The 17781-nt window shown below is 41.3% G+C and overlaps 1 protein-coding gene across 1 annotated transcript in view; it reads right to left on the reverse strand.

The window, feature by feature from the left end:
- ST18 (ST18 C2H2C-type zinc finger transcription factor) overlaps window positions 1–17781 on the reverse strand; it is a 283008-nt gene that overhangs the window by 110273 nt on the left and 154954 nt on the right. Inside the window, 1 exon segment of the mRNA XM_053713138.1 lies at window positions 3839–3929. Coding sequence (XP_053569113.1) covers window positions 3839–3929 — 91 coding nt within the window.

The raw sequence follows: 17781 nt of genomic DNA on the forward strand, positions 1-17781 counted from the left end.
TGGCTAAATGTTACTCATATAAGTATCTCAAAGGATAGTGAAATAATTGACTTTACATTTTGGTCTAGATTACAAGGGGCATGCGAAAATGTCAGTGCTATTGAGCGCTAACTATGCCCAAGTTAAATCAAAAGCACTCCTATTCTTGCACTCATATTACAAGTTGAAAGTAAAATGCACAAGTGAAAGACTCGGGATTGCTAACATCTAGAGGTTAGATAGCGTGATTGCGCTTACTCCTTTTCCCCTTAGGCTTCTCTGGGGCACGCTACAAAACCCTCCCGATGAACGTGCATGGTTAACTGCACTAACTGAAGGCCTGCAAAACTCACAGGCCTGGGTGCTCACCAGCACTCACAGAGAGCTTCACGGCTTTTAGGGTCTCAGGCTGTTAAGCCCAGACATGCCTGGGTGCAAAGCCCATAAGGAAAATGACAAATCAAATTATTAACACAACACAAAGAAAGTCTGGTAGTCTCATATCAATATTTGGCATGACCACCCTTTGGGGCCAATTTATTAAAGTGCGAGTGGACATGATATGATGTAGCGTATCATGTCCGCCGCACATCGATAAATCCCGGTAGCATACGCTATCTGCATTGATTATTGCACAAGCAGTTCTTGTGAACTGCTTGTGCAATTCCTCCCCCTTCAGATTTGTGCTAGCAGGTGGTGTCAAGCACCCAGATCGTATAGGATCGGGCCGATTGATGTCTGCAGCCTCAGAGCAGGCGGACAAGTTACGGAGCAGCGGTCTTTAGACCGCTGCTTCATAACTGCAGTTTCCAGAGAGCCTGAAGGTTTGTACGGAAACATTCGGAGCTTGATAATTCGGCCCCTTTGCCTTCAAAACAGCATCAAGTTTTCATCATCAATCGATAAAAAAATATATATATATAAATAAGTTAGCGCTCCACTTGTAATCTAGCCATTGTTGGCAACATTCACATTTGTCAGGCTTAAAGGGACATGAAACCCAAAAGTTTTCTCTTTCATGGCTCAGATAGAGCATGCAATTTTAAACAACCTTCTAATTTACTTCTATTATGACATTTCCTTTTTTCTCTTAGCATATTTTTTTGAAAAGCAGGGATGTAAGCTCAGTAGCGTGCATGTGTCTGGAGCACCTTACGGCAGCAGTTTTGCACGCATGTTATTTTCAAGAGCCCCATTTCCAGCTAAGTAGTGCTTTAGACACCTACTTAGGTATCTCTTCAACAAAGAATAAAGTTGATAATAGAAGTAAATTGTATGCTCTGTCTGAATCACAAAATATTTTGTGGGGGTTTAATATCACTTTAAATCCCCCTACTTTATACAATAGTATATACTATATCCTAGAATATAATAACAATAGGAACCTGAAGAAGTATGTCCGAGTGACAGCACTAGGCAATAAATAGGCACAATATGTTGATTGTTACAAGCTAATGTTTCTCTGTGCTGCTTCCAGTTTATGACCCTTAGTAATACTGGTATCTAAACATTTTTTTATGAACAATACATTTTATAAGAAGGTTCCAGTGTCACAGTTTGGTGTTTAAAATTGGGTGCTTGTATCAGTTTATTCTCCGATATCTGATTCTCCAATATTATATAATGCAAACGTATGTGGCGATTGGTGAAACTGTTCCCTCCACACCCTAGTAGAAGGAAGTAAACTGAAAACTATATTAGCGTAGCAAACAATTGCAAATGGCAACTTTATGTCATGGCTAAAATATGTTCAACTTCAAGAACTCTTGCAGACCTCTCCTTATAAACACTTTTATTTATGTGACCCCAAAACTTTTGAGCAACTATGCCTTATGGAACATCTACCTAGGAGAACTTTAGCAAAATCCAGATGCCTCCTGGACCAAAACATTTTGCGCTCCCTCCCGCAGTTTATCAATAGCTGGCATTTAGTTTTGAATACTACTTTAGACAATAAACAAAGGCAAACACTTTTTAGGTGTACATGAAAATTCTCTGTTTCCCCTTGGATTTTGGAACTAAATCATAATCTTCTCCTTAGATGGTATTTAACTCTAGAGAGACAATAAAATCTTCCCCCAACGCTTTCAATGCTTGCTGGCATGGTTGTGGAGCCCTTTGTACTTTATCTCACATATAGTTGCAATTACCTGTTATATCCAATGTTTGGGAACTAATGGGGAAAACCTTTAAACCATTGCTGGGATCTAATATCCCCCTGACACCATTAATATTATTCTTAGCCCCTTAAATGTTCATGCAGTATAAGGCTAAACATATTTAGAATTGGACTAAATAGTGCTAAATTACTAATAGCTCATAAATGGAAATCTCATAATATTTCAACCCTAGGAGAATGGAGGGATAAAACCACCAAACTTTTGTCCTTAGAGGAATATCACCACTTAAAAACAAACAAAATCTCCCTTTAAGAAATAATAAAAAAACAAGAGGGACGCCTCATGTGTATATCAGTATACCAAAACAAAAGATATAGGAAGAAGAAAAAATGGGTACTCACATTATACCAAAGTATACATAAAGTATTTTTTATGCAATTTGTGGATGTACATGGCTTCTTTAGGATGATCATGTTCTATCTAATCATGTGTGGTTTTTGCTGTTGTAAATCATTTAATTATTACTGTGCACTTTCACACACACGCCTTGGGGAGTGTCCTTGTTTACCATTGGTTTTAGTTTAGTTTAAATGGATAGCCAGAAGGTTCATTATGCCTGATGAAACAGCCCATGCTGGGGCTGAGAAACGCGTTGCATTACAAACCATTGCTTGTTTATATGTTTTTAAAATTTGTTTTTAATAAATTCACTTGTTTTATACAAGCTTGGGTTTACCTTCACTTATAGCAGCTTTCACTGCTTTAACTGACTTTCCACCTATTGCCAAGGATGGCAGAATCCCTCTGCTTCAACCAATCTACATCTGGAGAGGGTTAGCTGGTACACCCCAAGTTACTAGCCTGCACCTACTAGTACAATAGTGTACTTGGATCAAATGTGAGTACCAACTTGGCTCTATATATTATCATCTGATCTGCATATTGATACACACATGAGGCGCCCCTCTTGTCTTCTGTCTTTCAAAATCTCCCTTTAGAAGCAAATGCTTAGGCAAACATTTTACCTAGTGTTAAATAATAGGCTGACCCCTCCATCCTACCTTCATCTTTCTTCTCTTTACCCCCAGCATGTCTTATTCTTGTCTCCTGTATACTTCAAGATCTAGTATCTTTGCTTCATTCCCAGTCCCCCCACCCCTACGGGTGATGTTTGTCTGATAGACCTGTTTTGCTTAATAGCTGATATATGTTAAATGAATATAGATAGATAAATCTTTTTCTCTGGATCATATACTTTATAGCTGCCAATGTCATCTTGATAGCTGGGTCAGAGAAGGGATAAGTATAAGGACCCCTATTCCACATATTTTTTTGTTTTTTCTTTTTCTGTTTGTTTGTTTTTTAATATTATGTCAGACGTTTGAAATATTGGAAAATACTGTACATTTTGTAAATGAGTGTCTTGTACAAGGTAAAAAACAATAAAGAAACAATTTATGTTTGAGCTATAGTAGCACATGAACATTTTAGTGAAATCCTTTTGGGTGGAATCATTTCTGTGTGGTTACAGAGTAATGCTATGTGTGGATCTCTCTCTTCTTTTTTAGTTTTAAGTCTACAAGGATCCCTACTACCAAAAAAATTTAAAAATAATTATTCAAATAAAATATATTTTTGTGTATATTCTCATCGAGTTGAATATTTTTTCTTATTTTGTGCATAGTGCTTATTTTTGTTTTGTTATTGTTCACCACAAAATGTATGAAAAGTTTACATACCTCCTATGTGTGTTACGGTTACTATTAACATGTCCCCTGCCAGTGCATCCTGGTGTTGGACATTTTAGTACATTTTCATGCATGGCCAAAACTGAAAAATAAAACCCAAGAAAGACATACTTAGTTTACATGGTGTTGTCAATCATCCTAGTTGGAACAGTCTGGTGTGATATAACACTGTCATCCTTAGTCTGCAGCGCAAGGGCATCAAACCTGTATCTGCAACTTCATAAAAGCAGCCCATAGTCTCATTATAACATCAGCTAAACAAGGAATTTGTTCTACAGTTCTTTTAGAAAATGTATTGTTCTTTATTTTAAGTAGACTATAGATGAATCAAATGAAGACATATGGTGCAATTTTATATAATTATATATAAAAAAGTATATATTGCATATTGCAAAATGAATAACGGAATAAAGTTTATACATTAGCAACAGTCTTTAACTTATTATAAATGATCATAAGCCATATGGATTAGTTTTTGGATGAATGTAAAAAAACAATAAATTAACATTTCTTTAGCAAAACCAAATGAATACAACAAAAACATTTAGTTGATTCATGTGTGAGGTTAAAATCATTATTTTAAAGATGGGAACAGCTTTTTTTTCAGGCAGAAAAGGCTTAAAAAATGTCCAATTTACACTTTTAGTCATGAAATTTAAAATTTACACAATTTAATAACAATTTACAAATGTCCTTGTTAGTTGATTGACTCCAGTCGTGTTAGACAATAATTTTGCAAGTTTAACTTCTTGTCAAGTTATTACCCCATTAACAAAAATATTTTTTGTTTTTTGTGTTGCTGATGGCTTGGAGCATTACCTTTACTACTACTTTAACTTTAATTTAGTTTAAAGGGACACTGAACCCAAACATTTTCTTTTGTGATTCAGATAAAGCATGCAATTTTAAGCAACTTTCTAATTTACTCCTATTATAAAATTTTCTTCATTCTCTTGGTATGTTTCTTTGAAAAGCAAGAATGTAAGTTTAGATGCCGGCCCATTTTTGGTGAACAACCTGGGTTGTCCTTGCTGATTGGACAGCACCAATAAACAAGTGCTGTCCAATGGTTCTGAACCAAACATTTGCTGGCTACTTAGCTTAGATGCCTTCTTTTTCAAATAAAGATAGCAAGAGAACGAAGAAAAATTGATAATAGAAGAAAAGTAGAAAATTGCTTAAAAGTGCATGTTCTATCTGAATCATGAAAGAAAAAAATTGGGTTCAGTATCCCTTTAAGCTGCTTTTTAGCTACTTCTTTGCTAGCCAGCAGTACATTCAGAGTAATGGCAGAGGGCAAGAACTGATCACAGTGCTTCCTCTCCAGGGAGTGCACACACAAAAAATGACTGTTTATATTTATAGAGTATAACTTATGAACTATTATTAAATTCTCTATCCTTTCTTTCAGACAATGTAAACTTGTATACGGTTATTTAAACTGAATGGGGTGTTGTAGCCCTTATTTTGTCTAGTTTAATATTATATATTTTCCATATTGCAGAAAAAATATAGCATGCATACCAGTAGAAAGCTGAATGTATAATGAAGTACAAATTACATTTTTCTTATCAAGATTGAAAAATGTTCACAGGAACATGACAAAAATATATAAAACACCTAAAGGTGCACAATCCACCCATGCAATTAGTAATTAAAGGGTTAACATATAATTAAGAGGCAATATACAAATCATTGTCCTTAAATTGTTGTTTGCTCTGTGTTTTCATTTAATCAGTCCAAGTCCTTTTAGACATATTTATACTGTATGTTGTAACAATACCTGTAAAAGGGTCAGTAAAGTCAACATTAAACTTTAATGATTTAGATAGAGTAAGCAATTCTAAATACATTTCTAGTTTACTTCAATTATAGCATTTTCTTTATTTACTTTGTATTCTTTGTTGAAGAGGCAACTCAGGAGCAGCAATGTACTACTGGGAGCTACCTGAACACATCTTGTGAGGCAATGACAAGAGACATATATGTGCAGCCACTAACCATCAGCTATTGTCCAGTAGCCCATTGATGCTCAGACTACCTAGGTATGCTTTAAAAAAATAAGGATGTCAAGAAAATGAAGCAAATTTGATAGTACAAGTAAATTGGAAAGTTGTTTAATACTGGATGTTTGTCTGAATAGTGAAAGTTTAATTTTGACTTCACTGTCCCTTTAAAGTCATACTCTAAAATGTGGTATACTGTACAGCTGTGCTTCTTTCGTTTTATATATAAAAAAAATTATAATGGCTCTATTTATGCTATACAATTCCCTAGTTTATCATCAACTCAGATATGAATAAAATTGCAAAAAGGTACTAGATTAAAAATTCTCTAATAAAAACATTTATTTATAGTTTAAAATAAAAATAAATAAATAATTTAAGAGTAAAACAATGCATCATATTAAACTATTGAACTTATAAAAAATATTGACTTGTAGATTGCATGTGCTGGATAATATTATATATTTGCAAAGAGAAACATGAAGCAAAACATTTACAAGAAGATGATGAGAGAGAAATATGGATAAAAAGATAAAGGCAGGGGGGTGCTGCCGAAACGCGTAGATCTGTGCTCACTACTACCACATTTAGCTAATCTATATCACTTTAGAAGCAGGACAAGTGCACTTTCACACTTTGTAAAGTACGAGTGTGTTATAGTTTGCATTTAAATCCTGTTTAGTGATGTCGCGAATAGTTCACCGGCGAATAGTTCCCGGCGAACATAGCATGTTCGCGTTTGCCGCAGCGGGCGAACATATGCGATGTTCGATCCGCCCCCTATTCGTCATCATTGAGTAATACTTTGACCCTGTACCTCACAGTCAGCAGACACATTCCAGCCAATCAGCAGCAGACCCTCCCTCCCAGACCCTCCTACCTCCTGGACAGCATCCATTTTAGATTCATTCGGAAGCTGCATTCTTAGTGAGAGGAGGACAATGTAGCTGCTGCTGATTTAATAGGGAAAATCGATAGCTAGGCTAGTGTATTCAGTGTCCACTACAGTCCTGAAGGACTCATCTGATCTCTGCTGTAAGGACAGCACCCCAAAAAGCCCCTTTTTAGGGCTAGAACATCAGTCTGCTTTTTTTTTTTTCTATGTAATCGAATTGCAGTTGCCTGCCTGCCAGCGTGTGTGTCAGGCTCACAGCGTATACTGTGCCCACTTGCCCAGTGCCACCACTCATATCTGGTGTAACAGTAGTGTACATTTAAAAAAAACAACACTTTTTTGACTGTGTTAAATAATAGCAGTCAGTTTCCTTCACACGTGTGCGTTTCAGTGCCTGCCTGCCAGGGCACAGTGTCACCCCCAGTGCAACTCATATCTGGTATAACAGTAGTGTAGATTTAAAAAAAAAAAAACACTTTTTTGACTGTGTTAAATAATAGCAGTCAGTTTCCTTCACACGTGTGCGTTTCAGTGCCTGCCAGCCAGGGCACAGTGTCACCCCAGTGCAACTCATATCTGGTGTAACAGTAGTGTAGATTTATAAAAACAACACTTTTTTGACTGTGTTAAATAATAGCAGTCAGTTTCCTTCACACGTGTGCGTTTCAGTGCCTGCCTGCCAGGGCACAGTGTCACTGGATGATCTGTGCATGCGCTATATATTTTTTTATCTTGGAACCCACGCATGCACCCGTTTTGCGCATGCGTATTCTTATTGTGCCTGAATCCCCATATTACATAAAAGGATTCGCTGATTAGCGCACGCGCAATAAGGGGTGAAATCACAGATTTACACAGGCGCAGTTCAACGGAGCACTGTGAACACGCCTTTGAATGATGTTTAGAGCGTGTGGGACCAGAAAATAAGGAAATAGTGGCTGGGAGGAGTCAACATCGGAATGGTGGTGAATAAAAAAAAAATCTTTTAATTCATAAATGTAAAAGAAATTGGGATAAAAAGTTAGCGATCTGCTTACTGAATGCTTGACAAATTCATTATTGTATTCAGAAGGTTTAAACTTTACCTTCACTTTAAATAATAGCAGTCAGTTTCCTTTACACTTGTGCGTTTCAGTGCCTGCCTGCCTGCCAGGGCAAAGTGTCACCCAAGTGCAACTCATATCTGGTGTAACAGTAGTGTACATTTAAAAAAACCAACAATTTTTGACTGTGTTAAATAATAGCAGTCAGTTTCTCTCACACGTGTGCGTTTCAGTGCCTGCCTGCCAGGGCACAGTGTCACCCCAGTGCAACTCATATCTGGTGTAACAGTAGTGTACATTTAAAAAAAACAACACTTTTTTGACTGTGTTAAATAATAGCAGTCAGTTTCCTTCACACGTGTGCGTTTCAGTGCCTGCCTGCCTGCCAGGGCACAGTGTCACCCCAGTGCAACTCATATCTGGTGTAACAGTAGTGTACATTTAAAAAAAACAACATTTTTTTGACTGCGAAATAATAGCAGTCAGTTTCCTTCACACGTGTGCGTTTCAGTGCCTGCCAGGGCACAGTGTCACCCCAGTGTAACTCATATCTGGTGTAACAGTAGTGTAGATTTAAAAAAAACAACACTTTTTTGACTGTGTTAAATAATAGCAGTCAGTTTCCTTCACACGTGTGCGTTTCAGTGCCTGCCTGCCAGGGCACAGTGTCACCCCAGTGCAACTCAAATCTGGTGTAACAGTAGTGTACATTAAAAAAAACAACACTTTTTTGACTGTGTTAAATAATAGCAGTCAGTTTCCTTCACACGTGTGCGTTTCAGTGCCTGCCTGCCAGGGCACAGTGTCACCCCAGTGCAACTCATATCTGGTGTAACAGTAGTGTAGATTTATAAAAACAACACTTTTTTGACTGTGTTAAATAATAGCAGTCAGTTTCCTTCACACGTGTGCGTTTCAGTGCCTGCCTGCCAGGGCACAGTGTCACTGGATGATCTGTGCATGCGCTATATATTTTTTTATCTTGGAACCCACGCATGCACCCGTTTTGCGCATGCGTATTCTTATTGTGCCTGAATCCCCATATTACATAAAAGGATTCGCTGATTAGCGCACGCGCAATAAGGGGTGAAATCACAGATTTACACAGGCGCAGTTCAACGGAGCACTGTGAACACGCCTTTGAATGATGTTTAGAGCGTGTGGGACCAGAAAATAAGGAAATAGTGGCTGGGAGGAGTCAACATCGGAACGGTGGTGAATAAAAAAAAAATCTTTTAATTCATAAATGTAAAAGAAATTGGGATAAAAAGTTAGCGATCTGCTTACTGAATGCTTGACAAATTCATTATTGTATTCAGAAGGTTTAAACTTTACCTTCACTTTAAATAATAGTAGTCAGTTTCCTTTACACTTGTGCGTTTCAGTGCCTGCCTGCCAGGGCAAAGTGTCACCCAAGTGCAACTCATATCTGGTGTAACAGTAGTGTACATTTAAAAAAACCAACAATTTTTTGACTGTGTTAAATAATAGCAGTCAGTTTCTCTCACACGTGTGCGTTTCAGTGCCTGCCTGCCAGGGCACAGTGTCACCCCAGTGCAACTCATATCTGGTGTAACAGTAGTGTACATTTAAAAAAAACAACACTTTTTTGACTGTGTTAAATAATAGCAGTCAGTTTCCTTCACACGTGTGCGTTTCAGTGCCTGCCTGCCTGCCAGGGCACAGTGTCACCCCAGTGCAACTCATATCTGGTGTAACAGTAGTGTACATTTAAAAAAAAAAACATTTTTTTGACTGCGAAATAATAGCAGTCAGTTTCCTTCACACGTGTGCGTTTCAGTGCCTGCCAGGGCACAGTGTCACCCCAGTGCAACTCATATCTGGTGTAACAGTAGTGTAGATTTAAAAAAAACAACACTTTTTTGACTGTGTTAAATAATAGCAGTCAGTTTCCTTCACACGTGTGCGTTTCAGTGCCTGCCTGCCAGGGCACAGTGTCACCCCAGTGCAACTCATATCTGGTGTAACAGTAGTGTAGATTTATAAAAACAACACTTTTTTGACTGTGTTAAATAATAGCAGTCAGTTTCCTTCACACGTGTGCGTTTCAGTGCCTGCCTGCCAGGGCACAGTGTCACTGGATGATCTGTGCATGCGCTATATATTTTTTTATCTTGGAACCCACGCATGCACCCGTTTTGCGCATGCGTATTCTTATTGTGCCTGAATCCCCATATTACATAAAAGGATTCGCTGATTAGCGCACGCGCAATAAGGGGTGAAATCACAGATTTACACAGGCGCAGTTCAAAGGAGCACTGTGAACACGCCTTTGAATGATGTTTAGAGCGTGTGGGACCAGAAAATAAGGAAATAGTGGCTGGGAGGAGTCAACATCGGAACGGTGGTGAATAAAAAAAATCTTTTAATTCATAAATGTAAAAGAAATTGGGATAAAAAGTTAGCGATCTGCTTACTGAATGCTTGACAAATTCATTTTTGTATTCAGAAGGTTTAAACTTTACCTTCACTTTAAATAATAGCAGTCAGTTTCCTTTACACTTGTGCGTTTCAGTGCCTGCCTGCCTGCCAGGGCAAAGTGTCACCCAAGTGCAACTCATATCTGGTGTAACAGTAGTGTACATTTAAAAAAAACCAACAATTTTTTGACTGTGTTAAATAATAGCAGTCAGTTTCTCTCACACGTGTGCGTTTCAGTGCCTGCCTGCCAGGGCACAGTGTCACCCCAGTGCAACTCATATCTGGTGTAACAGTAGTGTACATTTAAAAAAAAACAACACTTTTTGACTGTGTTAAATAATAGCAGTCAGTTTCCTTCACACGTGTGCGTTTCAGTGCCTGCCTGCCTGCCAGGGCACAGTGTCACCCCAGTGCAACTCATATCTGGTGTAACAGTAGTGTACATTTAAAAAAAACAACATTTTTTTGACTGCGAAATAATAGCAGTCAGTTTCCTTCACACTGTGCGTTTCAGTGCCTGCCTTCCAGGGCACAGTGTCACCCCAGTGCAACTCATATCTGGTGTAACAGTAGTGTAGATTTAAAAAAAACAACACTTTTTTGACTGTGTTAAATAATAGCAGTCAGTTTCCTTCACACGTGTGCGTTTCAGTGCCTGCCTGCCAGGGCACAGTGTCACCCCAGTGCAACTCAAATCTGGTGTAACAGTAGTGTACATTTAAAAAAAACAACACTTTTTTGACTGTGTTAAATAATAGCAGTCAGTTTCCTTCACACGTGTGCGTTTCAGTGCCTGCCTGCCAGGGCACAGTGTCACCCCAGTGCAACTCATATCTGGTGTAACAGTAGTGTAGATTTATAAAAACAACACTTTTTTGACTGTGTTAAATAATAGCAGTCAGTTTCCTTCACACGTGTGCGTTTCAGTGCCTGCCTGCCAGGGCACAGTGTCACTGGATGATCTGTGCATGCGCTATATATTTTTTTATCTTGGAACCCACGCATGCACCCCGTTTTGCGCATGCGTATTCTTATTGTGCCTGAATCCCCATATTACATAAAAGGATTCGCTGATTAGCGCACGCGCAATAAGGGGGTGAAATCACAGATTTACACAGGCGCAGTTCAACGGAGCACTGTGAACACGCCTTTGAATGATGTTTAGAGCGTGTGGGACCAGAAAATAAGGAAATAGTGGCTGGGAGGAGTCAACATCGGAATGGTGGTGAATAAAAAAAAAATCTTTTAATTCATAAATGTAAAAGAAATTGGGATAAAAAGTTAGCGATCTGCTTACTGAATGCTTGACAAATTCATTATTGTATTCAGAAGGTTTAAAACTTTACCTTCACTTTAAATAATAGCAGTCAGTTTTCCTTTACACTTGTGCGTTTCAGTGCCTGCCTGCCTGCCAGGGCAAAGTGTCACCCAAGTGCAACTCATATCTGGTGTAACAGTAGTGTACATTTAAAAAAACCAACAATTTTTTGACTGTGTTAAATAATAGCAGTCAGTTTCTCTCACACGTGTGCATTTCAGTGCCTGCGAGCCAGGGCACAGTGTCACCCCAGTGCAACTCATATCTGGTGTAACAGTAGTGTAACATTTAAAAAAAACAACACTTTTTTGACTGTGTTAAATAATAGCAGTCAGTTTCCTTCACACGTGTGCGTTTCAGTGCCTGCCTGCCTGCCAGGGCACAGTGTCACCCCAGTGCAACTCATATCTGGTGTAACAGTAGTGTACATTTAAAAAAAAAAAACATTTTTTGACTGCGAAATAATAGCAGTCAGTTTCCTTCACACGTGTACGTTTCAGTGCCTGCCAGGGCACAGTGTCACCCCAGTGCAACTCATATCTGGTGTAACAGTAGTGTAGATTTAAAAAAAAAAAACACTTTTTTGACTGTGTTAAATAATAGCAGTCAGTTTCCTTCACACGTGTGCGTTTCAGTGCCTGCCTGCCAGGGCACAGTGTCACCCCAGTGCAACTCAAATCTGGTGTAACAGTAGTGTACATTTAAAAAAAACAACACTTTTTTGACTGTGTTAAATAATAGCAGTCAGTTTCCTTCACACGTGTGCGTTTCAGTGCCTGCCTGCCAGGGCACAGTGGTCACATCAGTGCAACTCATATCTGGTTTAACAGTAGTGTACATTTAAAAAAAACAACACTTTTTTGACTGTGTTAAATAATAGCAGTCAGTTTCCTTCATACGTGTGCGTTTCAGTGCCTGCCAGGGCACAGTGTCACACCAGTGCAACTCATATCTGGTGTAACAGTAGTGTACATTTAAAAAAAAAATACAATTTTGACTGTAATAGATTGAATAGCAGTTAGTTGTCTGCAAGCGTGTGTGTCTGGCCTACAGCGTCTACTCTGCCAACTTCTGCCAGTGCACAGTGCCACTCATATCTGTTGTCACAGTAGCTTGCACGCATAGTACCACTAATCGGAAAAAAAAATCACAGGCAGAGGCAGGCCACCCCGCAGGGGCCGTCGTGTTCGTGGTGCTATGATTCCCTTTGGCCCTAGAATAATGCCCAGTGTTCAGAGGCCACGTACCCCGAACTCCGCTCGGAACCTTGACGCACCATCCTCCTCCAGCTTAGCTTCGGGCACCTCTCAAGTTACCACTCGCCTGCCTGCCGTCACCACCAACACTAGCACCACAGCCGCTTCACTTGATCTGTCAGAGGAGTTATTTACACATCAGTTGGAAGAAATGAGTGATAGTGATGCACAACCATTATTGCCAGAGGATGTAGATAACAGGGATATGTCTCAGTCAGGCAACATTACACACATAGACGTACGGTGTGATGATGATGATGTTGTACTCGCTGCTGCTTCCTTTGTTGAGTTGTCAGATACAAGTGAAGCTGTTGATGATGACGATGCATCCGTGAATGTCACGTGGGTGCCCGCTAGAAGAGAAGAAGAAGAGGGGGAAAGTTCAGATGGGGAGACAGAGAGGAGGAGGAGACGAGTTGGAAGCAGGGGGAGGTCATCGCAAGGAGCTAGTGGCACAGTCAGACAGCATGCATCGGCACCCGGGGTCAGCCAGACAGCACGCCAATCAATGCATGCTGTAGCCACCACCAGAATGCCGTCATTGCAGAGCTCAGCAGTGTGGCATTTCTTGTGTGTGTCTGCCTCTGACAACAGCGATGCCATTTGCAACCTGTGCCAAAAGAAACTGAGTCGTGGGAAGTCCAACACCCACCTAGGTACAACTGCTTTGCGAAGGCACATGATCGCACATCACAAACGCCTATGGGATCAACAAATGAGTACAAGCAGCACACAAACTCAAAGCCGCCATCCTCCTCCTGGTAAAGCATCTTCAGCCACGTCAACCACTGCTGTCCTCATTGCCCCCTCTCAACCATCTGCCACTCCGTCTCTCACCTTGAGCAATTCCTGCTCATCTGCCCACAGTCAGGTGTCTGTCAAGGACATGTTTGAGCGTAAGAAGCCAATGTCACAAAGTCACCCCCCTTGCCCGGCATCTGATAGCTGGCTTGACTGAACCCTTAGCCCGCCAGCTTTTACCTTACAAGCTGGTGGAGTCTGAGTGTTCAAAAAATTTGTAGCTATTGGGACACCGCAGTGGAAGGTACCCGTCGAAATTTCTCTGCACAACAGGCAATCCCCAACCTGTACTCGATTGTGCAAAAGGAAGTAATGGCATGTCTGGCACACAGTGTTGGGGCAAGGGTCCAACTGACCACTGATACCTGGTCTGCAAAGCATGGTCAGGGCAGGTATATCACCTACACCTGCGCATTGGGTAAACCTGCTGACGGCTGCCAATCATGGAATGCGTGGCTCTGCAGAGGAGTTGGTGACACCGCCACGACTTGCAGGCAGGCCTGCTGCCACCTCCTCTACTCCTCCTACTCCATCCTCTTCCATAACCTCCTCGGCTGAGTCCTCTTGTGCTGCTGCGTCTTGCTCCACATCAACGGCACCCCCACAGCTCCCCAGGTACTATCCACATCCCGGATACGGCAGTGTCACGTCACTTGGGGTTGACTTTGCCTGAAAGCAGAGAGTCACACCGGACCAGGACTCCTGTCTACCCTGAACGCACAGGTGGATCAGTGGCTGACTCCGCACCAACTGGAGATCAGCAAAGTGGTTAGTGACAACGGAAGAAATTTGGGTGGCGGCATTGAATTTGGGGCAAGTTGACACATGTGCCGTACATGGCACATGTGTGTAATCTGATTGTACAACGCTTTGTGCATAAGTACCCAGGCTTACAGGACATCCTGAAGCAGGCCAGGAAGGTGTGTGGCCATTTCAGGCGTTCCTACACGGCCATGGCACACTTTTCATATATCTAGCGGCGAAACAACATGCCAGTGAGGCGCTTGAATTGCGACAGCCCGACACATTGGAATTCAACACTCCTAATGTTCGACCGCCTGATCCAACAAGAAAAAGCCATTAACGACTATTTGTATGACTGGGGGTGCTAGGACAGCCTCTGCGAGCTGGGAATTTTTTTGCCATGTTACTGGACGCTCATGCGCAATGCTTGTAGGCTCATGCGTCCTTTTGAGGATGTGACAAACCTAGTCAGTCGCACCGAAGGCACCATCAGCGACATCATACCATTTGTTTTCTTCCTGGAGCGTGACCTGCGAAGAGTGCTGGATCAAGCCGTAGATGAGCGTGAAGAGGATGAGTTGTGGTCACCATCACCACCAGAAACAGCCTTATCAGCATCGCTTGCTGGACCTGCGGCAACGCTGGAAGAGGATTGTGAGGAAGAGGAGTCAGAGGAGGAATGTGGCTTTGAGGAGGTGCTCGTTGTCACCTATCTGGTACCCGTGGTGTTGTACGTGGCTGGGGGGAAGAAGATACCTTCAGTGAGATCACTGAGGACGAGGAACGGGACATGAGTAGCTGGCATCCAACCTTGTGCAAATGGGGTCTTTCATGCTGTTGTGCCTATTGAGGGACCCTCGTATAAAAAGGCTGAAGGAGAACGACCTGTACTGGGTGTCCACGCTACTAGACCCCCCGGTATAAGCATAAAGTGCCTGAAATGTTACCGAATTACCGCAATTCGGAAAGGATGCAGCATTTCCAAAATAAATTAAAAAGTATGTTTTACACAGCCTATAAGGGTGATGTCCCAGCACAACGGGAATCTAACGGGGGAAGAGGTGAAAGTAATCCTCCTCCTCGCACGACCACACACCGGCAAGGACAGGACACTTTACAGACGTGTTGTTGATGGAGGACATGCAGAGATTTTTAAGTCCTACGCATTGCCACAGCCCTTCGGGGTCTACCCTCAGAGAATGACTCGATGAACCCCTTGAATACTGGGTGTGCAGGCTTGACCTGTGGCCTGAGCTATCCCAATTTGCGATAGAACTTCTGGGCCTGCCCCGCTTCAAGTGTCCCTGTCAGAGAGGACCTTCAGTGCAGCAGGAGGTATTGTCACTTAGAAGAGAAGTCGCCTAGGTCAAAAAAGTCTAGATTACCTCACCTTATTAAGATGAATGAGGGATGGATCCCGAAGGGACTGACAGTTGGCGATACATTCGACTAAAAAAGGCCTGATGAGATGAGCTGCCTTGGGCTAAAAATGGTCCACACACTGCTGTATTTTATCTCTGAATGCCGGATGACTTGCGTGACTTATCCGCCACCAACTAGGGTTCAAGCTGCAATGTTTTAGGACACTTTCTGCCTGGGAAACAAACATAAATTTTTCTGGCCGCTGCTACAGCAGCGGCTGCAACAATACCTAATTTTTCAGGCATGTGTACATGCCTAATTTTCTGGCCTCTGGTGCTGCACTGTGGCTTCAAAAACCAAACCAAAAAAAGGCACATAACAGGATTAAACTGATAGGAATGGTACTACTTAACACACCACTCCTATCTGGTGGTACATTAGATTGCAAGCGCAGTGCCCCAAATTTGAAGTAGGAGGACCGACCAAGCATCTTTTTCCATCTCCCGGTTCCTAAAATCGATGTCATATACACTTCCCCTGATAGGGTACGTAACAGGGATTAAACTGATAAGAATAGTACTACTTAACACACCATTCCTATCTGGTAGCACATTAGATTGCACGCGCAGTGCCCCAAATTTGAAGTAGGAGGACCGACCAAGCATCTTTTCCATCTCCCGGTTCCTAAAATCGAGTACCATATACACGCCCCCTGATAGGGGACGTAACAGGGATTAAACTGATAGGAATAGTACTATTTAACACACCTTATAATAACGCAGAGAGAGGCAATGCAGAGAGAGGAGTCTGAAGAAGAGGAGTCAGAGGAGGAAGGTGGCTTTGAGGAGGTGGAAGACCAAACACAGCAGGCGTCCCAGGGGGCTTGTTGTCACCTTTCAGGGACCCTTGGTGTTCTACGTGGCTGGGTGGAGGAAGAGACCTTCAATGACATCAGTGAGGACAAGGAACGGGACATGGCTAGCTTTGTATCCAACCTTGTGCAAATGGGGAGTTTGCGGTTGTGCAAATGGACTGTTTGCGGTTGTTTGCAGTGCGTTAAAGGGACAGTCTTGCCAAAATAAACTTTCATGATTCAGATAGAGCATGTAATTTTAAACAATTTTCCAATTTACTTTTATCACCAATTTTGCTTTGTTCTCTTGGTATTCTTAGTTGAAAGCTTAACCTAGGAGGTTCATATGCTAATTTCTTAGACCTTGAAGCCCACCTCTTTCAGATTGCATTTTAACAGTTTTTCATCACTAGAGGGTGTTAGTTCACATATTTCATATAGATAACACTGTGCTCGTGCACGAGAAGTTATCTGGGAGCAGGCACTGATTGGCTAGACTGCAAGTCTGTCAAAAGAACTGAAAAAAGGGGCAGTTTGCAGAGGCTTAGATACAAGATAATCACAGAGGTTAAAAGTATATTATTATAAATTTGTTAGTTATGCAAAACTGGGAAATGGGTAATAAAGGGATTATCTATCTTTTAAAACAATAAAAATTCTGGTGGTGACTGTCCCTTTAAACGGGGAGTTTGGTCTGTCACTGTGAAGCGGGCGTAACCCTTACACTACCTGATCGATACAACATCATACCTGATGTTTTAAAGCACGTTATTCCAAACAATTTAGGAATGTTAGGTGATTTATGCCCTTTATGGCTTAAAACCAGACTCTGCATCAACTATGTAATTTTCCATGGGAGTTTTGCCATGGATCCCCCTCCGGCATGCCACAGTCCAGGTGTTAGTCCCGTTGAAACAACTTTTCCATCACTATTGTGGCCAGAAAGAGTCCCTGTGGGTTTTAAAGTTTGCCTGCCTATTGAAGTCTATGTCGGTTTGCCCGGTTCGCCCGTTCGCGAACAGTTGTGGAAGTTCGCGTTCGCCAACCCAAATTTTTATGTTTCCGACATCACTAATCCTGTTGTGGTGCTTCTTTATGTGTTCTGGGGCAATATTTGCCATTTTATTCCACACTGAATACCTTGAGAACATAAAGGGGATTTAAGATGAATGGGGCATTCCACACCTTGTATTGTACAGGTGTGTTTTTAGCCA

This window comes from Bombina bombina, chromosome 5, assembly GCF_027579735.1.
Source record: "Bombina bombina isolate aBomBom1 chromosome 5, aBomBom1.pri, whole genome shotgun sequence".
Taxonomy (NCBI): Eukaryota; Metazoa; Chordata; class Amphibia; order Anura; family Bombinatoridae; genus Bombina; species Bombina bombina.